General features: G+C 42.4%; 1 protein-coding gene across 3 annotated transcripts in view; it reads left to right on the top strand.

Annotated features, from left to right (window-relative positions):
• Nucleotides 1-12,831, top strand: part of Gfrl (Glial cell line-derived neurotrophic family receptor-like) — a 595,741-nt gene that overhangs the window by 467,274 nt on the left and 115,636 nt on the right. The window contains exons 6-7 of one of the 3 annotated variants that reach the window (XM_033485389.2): nt 2,423-3,394; nt 6,436-6,612. In XM_033485389.2, the coding sequence (XP_033341280.1) occupies nt 2,423-3,394; nt 6,436-6,612 (1,149 nt within the window). The remainder of the gene's footprint in view (nt 1-2,422; nt 3,395-6,435; nt 6,613-12,831) is intronic. The other 2 variants (XM_033485390.2, XM_033485392.2) reach the window with 2 other exon arrangements.

Here is a 12,831-nt window from a genome sequence, read left to right as displayed (position 1 = left end):
TCCTGTAATCTGCGGAATAATTTCGCTAATGCGCCACTTTCGCGCCGCGGGACCGATACCCTGAGCTGCTTTGTTCGTTGCGGATCGCGGACGCTCTTCTGGGCCGATCTCTCGACTCGCGGCGGAGACGCTCGTCGAGCTATCCATTTTGATGAAACTGTTCCCAACGAATTTCGAGCGAACTACGAGTCGATCCGTATTTCACAATTTTCGTTTGTGCCAATTATTTATGAAGATATTTTACATTCGACGCACGGTATTCAGGGTGTCCGGAAAGATTGAGAATAAACTTATAAGTATATATATATATAATATAATAAACTTATAAGTATATACTTATAAGTATATATATATATATATATAATATAATAAACTTATAAGTATATACTTATAAGTATATATATATATATAATATAATAAAATTATAAGTATATATAAGTTACTGACGTCGAATATAAACGATTTGAAGTTGTTTATGATGTATTGTCGCAGTTGTAAAAAAATGTTCGAAAATTCCTCCCACTGCAGATTAAAGCTTTCAATACTTGAATCGTGTGCAATTTTTGCGGCAATTGTGCCAACTACAAAAGTATTGTCACGGATACTGAATTAATCCTTTTCGACAATTCCTTCATTTCTATTTCTGGAAATGACATCTGCGACGTTAGAGATAAATTAAATTTTACTTAGATATACAATAAATGAATTGAAAGCGAGTCTAACACGATGCTACAGTGCAAGAGGTTAATAATTATTGTAACACGTTTCCATGAATCCAGTATTTGCGGGAATGAAAGATTGAATGTAAAATATCTTAATAAATAATGAGTGCTGGCGGAAACCGCAAAATATGGGTCGACTTATTTCTGCTGCAGATTCGTCGGAAAATGTTGTCTCGAGATTGATGTCCCAACGACTGCCATTTCTCTCCTTGCCAGGCTTGCTATTTTTGATGATCCGTTAATTGAGAATGAGGTTGCATTGCTCAAGAGTTAGGAATTTTCTATTCGGATACTCGTTCAAATTGTCAGGTAGATTCGTTGAACTGATTCGTTAACACGTTGACTTTCGTATTTACTGATTGTGTATTTATCAATTTTATCATATAGAGAAGATTTAGTTTATCACTGTAATTACTTTTGTACCCTTCGTACACCTTGCATACTCTAATAAAGCTTGATTAGTAACATTCATATGCAGAAGGTTCTATTTAAAATATTCATCGCGATTCTGATCTCATGAAAAGTAAATAGCCGGCTGCAGATTACCATGCACTCGAATATAAATATAAAAAATATAATAAAATATACAGAGTCGATGTAATGCGACGCTGAATTATTCAAAACAATCGGTCGAGTATTCGATCTTTCGTTTCGCTTTAGTCTTCGCGAATGATCACGACGAACATTTGCGTACCAATTTTCATACCGTCTGAAAACATACGATGGCCCGCAAAAGTGTTCGTACACGCTTTAAAACGCTCTGTAACTGTTTTAAAACTGAACCAAATGACTTGAATTTTTGTTTCAAATGATAGAGACGATGACGGAAATGCTTTTATTTTTAATTTAGCTATTGCTTGGAATGATAAAAAAGAATAAAAATCTCTCGTTTCTTAACTTTCATATCTTACAGTATAACGAAAATTTAAAGAAATGTTTTTCGTAGTTTCGCAATTTTATCACAATTTTAACCAAAAACTGTAAGAAATCTGCAATTTTTAAAATCCTTCAACGCCTGTAGCTCAACTCTGGGTTAACCGATTCCGATCAAATTTTCAGCACGCATATAAGTTATCGAGATCTGCGAGAGACATTTTTTAAATTTTCGTTATAGACTCGGATAAAAAAAGTTAAAAATACGAGGGTTTTCAATTCCTTCTTTTCATTCCAAGTAACAGCAAAAATAAATAAAAGCTTTTTAGCCATCTGTCATCCAAAAAGAATCAGGTAATTCAATTCAGTTTTAAAATAGTTATTGCGTTTTGAAAGGTGTAAGAACACTTTTGTGGGCCACGGAATAGAAAATTAGAAAATCGCGTATTATATTTTCCTCGTTCGCGCGATAGAGATCGGTCCAGACCGTCCAAGAACAGCAATACCACCGATCCAGAGACCCGGACACCCGGGACCGAGGCTCCCCCAAAGTCGAGACCTCCTAAAAAAAATCGACACCCGAGCCTAGCTCCGTGCGGCTACCCTATCCAGCAAACCGTACCACGACAAACAGCCGAATTACACTGTCACCACCACGAGCGTTATACCACCGATCACAAAGCCAGACCACAAATGAAAAGAGAAAAAAAAGAAAAGAAAACTGTACAGCACGTACCACGCGAACCCGTCTCCGTGCACGTGTACCGATGGCGATCACGCACCCCACTCACCCCGTTCTCGTCCGCGTCTTTGCTTCTCTGTTGCAGAGTTCCTGCCCTCCTCGACCTCCGTAGACCTGTCGGGCACGGACTCGGCCCTGTATCCGTTCGACCCGCAGCAGGAGAGCTACCAGGGGATCTGGTTACCGCCGACCAGTATGTACCCCTATTTTCTGTTCCCCGGGGCCGCGCGCACCTCGTACTACGACCACGAGAGCACGTACGACGTCCAGGAGCCCGGTCAGAGGCGTCAGCACGGGCATCGTCATCAGCACGGCCGTCATCAGGAAGCACCGGAGTTGCCTGGCAGGCCAGGTGTCCTCGTGGTCGACGCGTACGATCCTCGTGCCGATTACGAGAACCGGCACGAGGCGCGTCCCGGTACAGACACCGAGCACCACCGGCCTGCGTACAGGGAGAAAGATACGGACGATCGGTCGATGGAGGGACCTGGCAGCTTCTATGATCGCGGCTCTTCTTCTTCTTCTTCTTCGTCTTCGTCTTCGTCTTCTTCTTCTTCCTCTTTCTCGTCTTCTTCTTCTTCTTCTTCCTCTTCTTCTTCATCTTCTTCTTCTTCCACGTTGTCCAAGCATGATCGTGCCTCCAGCACAGTGCACCTGCAGCCAAGGCACTCCCAAAGCGAGCATGACGCGCACCACCTGCACCATCATCACCATGACCAGCACCACCAGCACCACCCCGCACCACCCGCACCACCGTCCGTTGCGACGTCGTCTTCTTCTTCGTCGTCGTCCTCGTCGTCGTTGTCATCGTTGTCGTCGTCGTCGCCCCCGAGTTATCTGCCGGCTCGTCCAACGCCTACCGTGGACGAGACGAAACGAATCGAGAGACCGGACCTGGTGCACCGGAAGAAATTCGCACCAAGGCCCACCTACGAGCACCGGGCGATCTTCGATCGCGCCGACGACGACCTCGATGACCTCGAATTCAAGATCGGCGCGCTGCCAGTCGACCGGCTCTTCGATCTCCGCGAGGCCTTCGAAGGGTTCGTCGACCAAGGTTCGTACACCGGTGTCAAGGTGCGCCAGACACCATCGATCGTCGCACACGCGGATTCACGCCCGCACGGATCCCGAAATAGCCAGTCGTACGCCCACGGTTTCACGAACTAGATTACAACGTGATTCAACGACGATTCGACGACGTCGGACCCCGAATTCGGAACGAACATTCGAACGTTTCCGAGAACTCTGCGGGACCAGACACGCGGCTGTCTTCGATCTTTAGATTGTTTCACGTGCCGAAACACCGATGCCGATCATAAGCGAGAAAAGAATATTAAGAAGAAATAATTATTCTTCGGATCGCGCTTTCAGCAGCCGCAAACATCGCTGCGCAAGGTTTCGCGCGCTTTGTTCGATTATTTCGCAGGATCTCGTAGTTGATAGATCTACATACGTCTAGAAAATCCCTGGCTAGGATTCCGAATATTTTTCAAGTCGTGCATCGTCGATATCGCTGCAGACTTTGAAGGCGTTCCTCGCGCTGAAGAAAAACTCGACGAATCTACGCGAAATGTAGATCTTTTTTAAATCGTTTCTATTGCAAATCTGTGAGAGATCGTGTAGAAACTTTGATCAAGGTATTGGTAACTTCGAGATGCGAAAATAGTAGCGACGTTCTGCTAGAATAAGCTGAAGTAACGTATGATACACGGAATCGCGAATTGAAACCTTGCTCAGCTCGTGATTATCTCTTTGCGGACGAGAATTTTTGAAGTAGTAAGAATGTTTTTCTCGGAGAAGTAGATTATGTATTCAAGATTTATATGATGAGAGAAATCAACGATATATCTTATGTAATGTATGTATATCTTCTGTCGCAATTTTTGCAATGAGATATACAGTTGTGACAATTAACGAATATGTCGAAATTCGTTCTCGAAGAGTTTGCTTGAAGAGGCAAAAATAATGTTAACGTCGTAGAAAAGTAAATTGAAACAATATAAAATACAGATGTGCCCAAACAATTCTTATTATGAATTCGTGAAAATCGAATTGAAACTTTGCTGCACAACATAGCATTCACTTCAAAGGCAGAGAAATAATATTGACATTGCGGAAGCGTAATTTGAAACATAAAATGCAGATTTTTCTAAATAATTCTTATCACGAATTTATGAGAACCGAATAGAAACTTTGCTGCACAACTTATCATTAACTTTAAAGACAGAAAAATAATATTGACACTGTGGAGGCGTAATTTGAAACAATACAAAATGCAGATCTTACCAAATAATATTTATCACGAATTTATAGAGAAATCGAATAGAAACTTTGCTGCATATCTTATCGTTAATTTCAAAGGCAGAAAAATAATATCGACATTGTGGAAGCGTTATTTGAAACACAAAATACAGATCTTCCGAAATAATTCTTATCACGAATTTATAAAAACCGAATAGAAACTCTGCTGCACAACTTATCATTAACTTCAAAGACAGGAAAATAATATCGACATTGTGAAAGCGTAATTTGAAACAGCACAAAATGCAGATCTTCCCAAATAATTCCTATCACGAATTTATAAAAACCGAGTAGAAGCTTTGTTGCCCAAAGTTGTTGCACACCTTGTCGTTAACTTCAACGACAGAAAAATAATATCGCCACTGTGCAAGTGCAACTTGAAACAACATGAAACGAATACAGCTTCGCCGATCTCGCGACGAAGAGATTTCGGTTCCCAAAAAAAAAGGAAGAAAAGTCGCGCGTGCTGAACGAAGACTCGGCGAATCGCGCCCGAACCGTTCGACTATGTTGCGTTTGGCATTGACGACTCGCTGTTTCGAAAGCTGGGCACGCCAGGAGCCAGAAGAGACGCAGCAAGTTGCCCCTAAAACAAAGTTCGCCACCCCGATACTCGGCGGAACTTTTTTATCGGCGACTTGCTGGTACGTCCGCCGGTTTCGTGGAACCGATTAGCGGCGCTCAACTGTTGATCAACGGGAACTCGGGACTGCGGATCCACCCCTCGCCTTCCTGGAGGAGGGACAGGGGGGTTGTGTTCGGCGGTTTCGACGTCGCAGGCGGAAAGTTTAGGCGCCCGATTGCCGGTTATTTCCTCGGTGACGCGGAAACGTCGCGTCGCGCCGCGAGATCGTGGATTAGCGCTCTTAATGTTTCAGGCGATCTTTCATTCTTCGTCGTCGGCCGGCTTCGCTCATCTCGGTGACGTCACTTCTTACTTCCACCCGCAAAATTCGTCAGCTGACCGAATAATTGAAGATCGATCGATCGCAATTGTTTTCGCTCGCGATGCGAGTTTTTGACCAGATTGTTCGGACCAAATTGCAGATATTAACCCGTTCGAAAGGAACGAGTACAACACGTGCATTCTTTGCTCATTATCCTTCGCGTCGTTCTCTTATGAATGCTAAAGTGCTTTGTCCAACAAACACAATGTATCGAATTAAATCGAAGTGTCTGTCGACAAGCTTGTAGAATTTTCTAAATTCTTTCCAATGTAGAATTATATTGCGAATTTTTTTTGCGATCGAAATTGAATTAACCTGCACTCGAATGATGACTCTGAGGCGCCACTAAAATTTGTTACATCACGTTTTAAGATAATTTGTATAGTAACAAAGTTTATATATACAAAATTGTCAAGAGTGTAACCGTTGCGTGGGCCCCAAGAGTCAATTTCATGTGCGTAAAATGCATTTTGTCGTATAAAATAAGAATACTATAAGTTAGAAAAATGATTTTATATTAACAGTTAATTATTATTATTTACAGTTGTTTACAGTTAGCTTCGAGTGCAAAGGGTTAACTCCGAAGCCGCGACAAACGTTCTAAAAGTTCTTTCAAGAGATCGCTTTAGAATACAAAATGACCCTGGTCAGAGACTCCCGCGCCAAATGATCGGTAATTAATTAGTAATCTCGGGTAGACCGACGATAGAACGGTCGAACAGTTTCCGAGATGACCGCGAAGATCGTTCGACGGTATCACCGTGATTCGAATCTCTTTCTCCCGCGTCTTCGACGGAGACGCGGGTGTCGTTTCCCTCCATGCTCCGTTACGCTTGCTCGTTTACAGTGAAGGTCATCTCGCATCCGGACAACTCGACCAGCTTCGAGGTGATCGAGTCGCAGCTGGAGAACCCTCTGATCGACGTCAACCACAAGGATCTGCTCGAGATGAAACAGGTTCCACTACCCGGCGGCCACCACCACAAAACGTACCATAAGAAGAACCAGACGGACGATCACGATCGTGAGTACCTGCCACTCTGGTCTCGCTTTATCCACCGTTTAGAGCGCCGATATCTGTCTGGCCGATTGGTCGGTTCATCCGCTAGGCTTAACTTCAACCCCTTGACGTTGTTACGAGCCGAGGGCCGGGCAGGTTGGGTGGCCGGAGGTTGCATGCAACTGGAATTTTTGATAGGGGTGCGTAGACCAGCCGATGTTTATTTCGACACGGGTGGCTATCCTTAAGGCTAGGATAAGGTGTTTGGAGAAATTGGTATTAGGCTGCCTCGTAACTTTTTGTTAGAAAGGAATAAAGATTATACCTCGAGCGGTAAAGATATATCTTGGTGGGTTGTATCAACTACTGCTTCGAAATAGGAGATGGAAATAATTAAACTTGTAACCAAGAAAACTGGTAAAAGCTAATTTATTACGCGTTTGGGTTTTATAAATGTACTACTGTGATCAAAAAGTAAGGTGAAGTTGTCATTTAAAACTCCCGGACATTAGGAAGGCAGGCAGTTGTTTTTTTCCTAGGTTGGTAGGACTGTCTATAACAATTGCCAAGCGTCTGTTTGTTAAAAGGTTTAATTATCTCCGAGTTACACGTGTTTTAGTAAACGACCAAAAGTGAATTTTTCGATTTTTACAATGGGTGATTTTGTTGAGCAAAGAACTTGCATCAAATTTTGTTTGCGGAACGAATATTCTTGTGCGGACACGTTGAAAATGTTGCGGAAGGCCTTTGGTGATCAAACTATGGCACAAAAAAAGTTTATAAGTGGTACAACGAGTTCAAAGCGGGCCGAGAACGCGTTGAAGACGAACCGCGCTCTGGACGACCATCAACGTCTACCGACGAGGGCCACGTACAAAAAATCGAAGATTTGGTGCTTGAAAATCGTCGATTGACAATGAGAGACCTCGCTGATAGTGTTGGAATATCATTTGGCTCAGTCCAAACCATTTTGAAGGATGTTTTGTGTCTCAATCGCGTCAAGTCTCGATTGGTGCCATGTCATACTGCATTGGTTCCTCGCGACTTTTTTGCCAAAAACTCGACTCATATCGTTCCGCAACCACCGTATTCGCCTGATTTGGCTCCGTGCGACTTCTGGTTATTCAGCAAACTCAAAAAGCCAATGCGGGGACGCCGTTTTGACGCGATTGAGGAGATAAAAACCGAATCGAAGAAGGTCTTGAAGGCTATACCGGAAAAAGACTATTCCGACTGTTTCGAGGACTGGAAAAAGCGTCGGAAACAGTGCGTTTTATCGGACGGGGATTACTTTGAAGGGGATGAAATTGATTTGGAAGAATAAACAAAGAATTTACATTTTATAAACAAATTCACCTTACTTTTTGATCACAGTAGTATGTAAGTGTTCGCGGACTCTAACGCGCTCTCAGCTTTTCGCACTGAGTTGGCGGGGGCTTCTGATTCGATGTCGAATTACCTATTAGATTGTTCGAAGGAGAATTACGACTCGATCTCACTAACGTTTCCACGTCGACGAATGACTCGAAACTAGTCCGATTCCCGGTCGCGTTTGGGCCCTTTATATAGTCAGATTTTCTCTGGAAAAATGGTAGTGGGGGTGTTCCTGGCTAGCGCCAGCCTGGCGTATGCCTTCAGGAAGGAATATAAAAAATGCGTGGGAAGATTCTCGGTACGTTACAACGTACAATGACGAGTTGGGGTGGTCGTTTGTTTCATGTACCACCGTAGACTTTGACGAGTATAACTCGCCAAGAGCTGTTTTCGTCGGACGTCGTGCAATGTGTTATCAGATTACTCAGTTGCTTCACTCGTGCGTCGATTCTGGTTTGTTTACAATGTTCAAGAGTGCCCCACCCTCCCACTTTCTCGACGGTAGCAATAACAAAGTTGCGTCCACAAATCGGTAATCCAAATTTCAAAACAAAACATTCTCTTTCTCAGCTTGCGCGTACGTGTTAAAATCAGCCAAATTAAATAGTATTTCTCGGACGCATCAAATTCCGTTTTATTTCCGTGTCAAAGGGTTAAAATGCAATTCGTTCAATGATATATCGAATGTTGTCTACTGTCCAGTTAAATTATTAATTGTTTAATCTCCGGAAGACTAATTGATTATCACTTTCTTGTCATTAATACTAGATTGCCGGAGCGAGTCAATTTGATTCATTCACGATTTTATTGTTGCATACATTTATAAAAACTTGAATAATCTTTTTTAAACATATGTTGGTTATTTAAAACATATATTGATCATAAATTTAATTGTTGGTCATAATATTAAAATCCAACATATAGATTCATAATAGAATTTATCTAAAAATTATTTAAGTTTTTCTATATCTATATAGCAATAAAATCGTAAATGAGTCAAATTGACTCGCTCCGGCAATCTAGTGTTAACAAGTTCCTTAACGGAACGAGATTATTCTTGTTTCTTGAAATGACACATTCGTATCTAATAGATCACGAATAAAATTTTCTCATTACGAGTCTGATTCGACATTACGATGCAGCAGTGGGCAAATGCGGCTCTTCGTTGAATCAAGCACGGCTTCTTAGATCCAGTAGAAACTGATCATCCAATGGAACCATCGTTCAGATCGTTTTTTCGTTGTTAGGCCAACTTTGAATCTTCAAGTAACAACAATCGTTTCCAATGAAACAGTCGATCGTCGTCGCGGTTTTCAGCCGTCGCGCGTCTCCGATGTTGCCAGAGCAGCGTCTAGAGCGATTCGAAGAGCGCGGATCGGAAAAGCGTCTCGAAAACGAATACGAGACGAGCCCATCCATCCGAAATCATGAATACTCGTGAGATTCCGTTTCCACGTAACGCGTGCCGTCAGCTGTAGCGCTCGTCCCTCTCGGCGAGGACTTCGACGACGTTTCCTGCATCGCGGAGGATCCGGACGAGTCTCATGCATTAATTCATATTTCCGCGGGTCAAAGTAGCTTCTAATTAGCACGGGCCCCGGGAAAGCTGTGTCTCTGTCCGCGAAACAGAACTTCGGTCGCGCGTTATCAAACGATTTATTCCGATGGAGAAAAACGAGTATCGGGAATCCGGCGAAAAGTTGTGGCCCCGGTCGCCGCGCGATTAAACTTTGGGATCCGGCGCCGGGAGAAATAATACTCGCAGATACCAGCAGGAACAGGAAATTAGGGTACTCGGGGGCCAGAAATTAAATTAAACTTTCGCCGCGATAAGTCTCGGACCGCGAGAGAAGACGCGATACCGCGCGACCGCGATCGATTCCAGCCGCGGAACTTCTCGCGGAACGGAACCAGAAAAATTTACGAGCTGCGACGGCTCTAGAGCTAGGGCAAGCGTAATTTAAGCGGGGCCACGAATCTGCCGGATAACTCCCTGCAATCCTGTGTCACCGTTCTTGCGGGCCCTGGGACTGGGATCAACGTTTTTGTCGGTCCCACATAGCTTTTGCGAGAATCGTGCCATTTTTCAGCGATCTCTGATCTTTTTGATGATTCTAGAATTTTCTACGGGCCACATAATTTTTCTATGAGTTCTGCAATTTTTTTTCCAGCCCCTACTACTTTCCTGTAGACCCTAAAATTTTTTTACAAACCACAGAATGTTTGTATAGGTTCCACAATTTTAGTAATTGTCCTAAAATTGTTCGGTAGATACTGGTCTTTTATTTCTAGCTTTCACAATTTTTATACAAGTCCTACATCTTTTCTATGGCTTTCAAAATTTTTTTAGTAGTTCCTACTTCTTTCCTGTGGGTTCTAGAAATTTCTTGCAGATCCCAGAAGTTCCTTAAAGGCGCTATAAAGTTCTAAATAAACCTATAACTTTCTTAATAATCCTACAATTTTTTAGTCGTTACCGATCTCTTTTCGTAACTTTTACAATTTTTTAAAAAGTCCTACAATTTTTCTACGGGATCTACAATTTTTGTCGCAGTTGCTACCGCTTTCTTGTAGACCACAGAACTTTTTTGTGATTTTTTTCCACAATTTTGGACACGTTCTCAGATACTTGAATGTTCGACTAACTCTTTTCCGCGTTTTTTCTTCATTCAAACTGACATTGCACCGACCCAGCTACGTTGTCAAGCGGTTTAATTCAGCTCTTGCGTGTCCTAAAATGTTGCTATGGTTTCTGCGGACCGCGTGGAAGGCTGTTTATCAAGATAAGACAGTTATATGAAAGGGTAACGGAGTCATTGTTGCTCGCAGAGGGAATAATAACTTGGAGCGAAACGAATACATATTTTCCCGCAGCTCCCTGTAACTCATGCCGGTTGATGGATGCGCAAGCTTCTACGTGTTAACAGGAACAGAACCGTGGTCAGCATAATTCTAGCCGGACCGGTAAATATGCGCTGCTTTAGCAGTTGTAAATTCCTCCCGGACAGCGCGTTCTGCTGGTCGCCATCGCGGAAAATACGTGCGCAAGAGTTTTCCGTCGTGTTCGACGATTAAAACTCTCTGCTCGACTGTTTCAGCCGTTTCAAGCCGCAGTTGATTTAACAGTTACATTCGGAACGATGATTTCACTCTGCTAAAAATTTGTTTCATAAAAATCTATCCCGATCGAATTGCAATTCGCAGTGCTTCGTGATTCACTCGTGAAACTCGTATAATTGCTTAGATTGAACGATTCTGTATGGACTCTGACAAAAACGATATTATATTTTTCAATAATATTACGAGCATCTGATAGTGTTTAAATCTTTGCAGTCGAGTGGCGAATCCGAGACGCCATTAACAATTTCACTATTAAATTAAAATTGAATATTAAATTTTATGACATCAATTATTGCGCCAACGTTCTCGCGTTTTGCGGATTCTAATCAAATTAGGAACATTTAAAAATGATTCTCGTAAAAATCAATTTTTCAAATTTGAGTAATTGCTATACTACGTTTCAAAATAATTTTGACAGTATTAATTTATATTTTAAAAAATCTATTGCAAGTGCAACTACTGTACCTCTTAATATATTTAATTTCATATATATATATAATTAAATATATTATATATAATATATTTAATTAATAATATATATATATATATATATATAATTAAATATATTATATATAATATATTTAATTAATAATATATATATATATATATATATAACGTGCAGCAAATCGTGTAAAATAGAAATACCGTAAGTCAGAAAACATGTCCTGGTTTTCGGATTAAACTAGCTTGAAGGGGTTAAAGGTATCCTGCAGAGAGGTGAAAATACCTCGAAGAAATCTCGACGTCGCTACGTAAAGTTGGAAGAAGACTTTTAACTGCGCCAGCAGTTTTTATCATTCGACTTTTAACCGCGCCTCAGAGATTTTCTAAAATAATTCTCACGCGTCTGTCCAGTTTAAAAAATTCCAGCGACAATGCCTTGGCCCATTTCACCTGTCGAATTTTCGAACGGGTCACAGCCGGTTCCAGTCACGAAGCAAATTACACCGATTCCGGACACCGGTGATGTTTAATCGTCTCGAAACGAGAGCATACGTGCCGCAGGATATCGACGGGCCGGTTCGAAAGATGAGCGAGAAAAATCGTCCGATGGAAAGACGGATGTGGGATCCGTGGGACAGGAAGGCGTAGACCCGGCGCAGCAGTGCGAACTATAACGCATCGAGAATTGATTGCGTCCGGATCGGGCGGCGAGTAATTATCCTTGGTTATCCTTTAATCCGGCGATTACCCGCGTATCGATGTTCCGTCCGGTGATTGATTCGAGCGAAACGGATTCGCACGCTTCGTCAGGCATCGTCGGCCGATCGTGTTCGGGTATCCATCGGACCGTTCGGAAGAAAGGCGGATGACTGATTTTTCTGATTGAGAGATACCCCGCAGCCCATCCGTTACGTCCACGAGCTTACCATTCCAGCCGCCTTCGCGGAATCCGCGCGCTAAGAATCAACCTTTCGTCTTGCAACCTTAATTAAATTCGTCTCGGTTTTACGGATCTAAACAATTTTCGAAAAGACGCCGATATTTGAAATATCGTAACGCGATCTAAAATCGTATCGTGATCTATCTTAGCTCGTTTTAAAGGGAAATGTATCTACTTTCATCGACCTAATTCTTTATTTTCTTCTAATGACAGATTTATTTCGTACAAGAGCGAAAGCGACTACGTTAAATATCGTTCAATCACGAAAAACTGTGCATATTTGAACTACCATAACTTCGTGAGAAAAAATCGTATCGAGATCTGTGTCTTAGCTTATTTTAAAGGCCAAAGCATCTGCTTCCGCC

This window comes from Megalopta genalis, chromosome 7, assembly GCF_051020955.1.
Source record: "Megalopta genalis isolate 19385.01 chromosome 7, iyMegGena1_principal, whole genome shotgun sequence".
Taxonomy (NCBI): domain Eukaryota; kingdom Metazoa; phylum Arthropoda; class Insecta; order Hymenoptera; family Halictidae; genus Megalopta; species Megalopta genalis.
The sequence above is the reverse complement of the archived record's forward strand: the minus strand, read 5'-3'. Positions and strand labels throughout refer to the sequence as shown.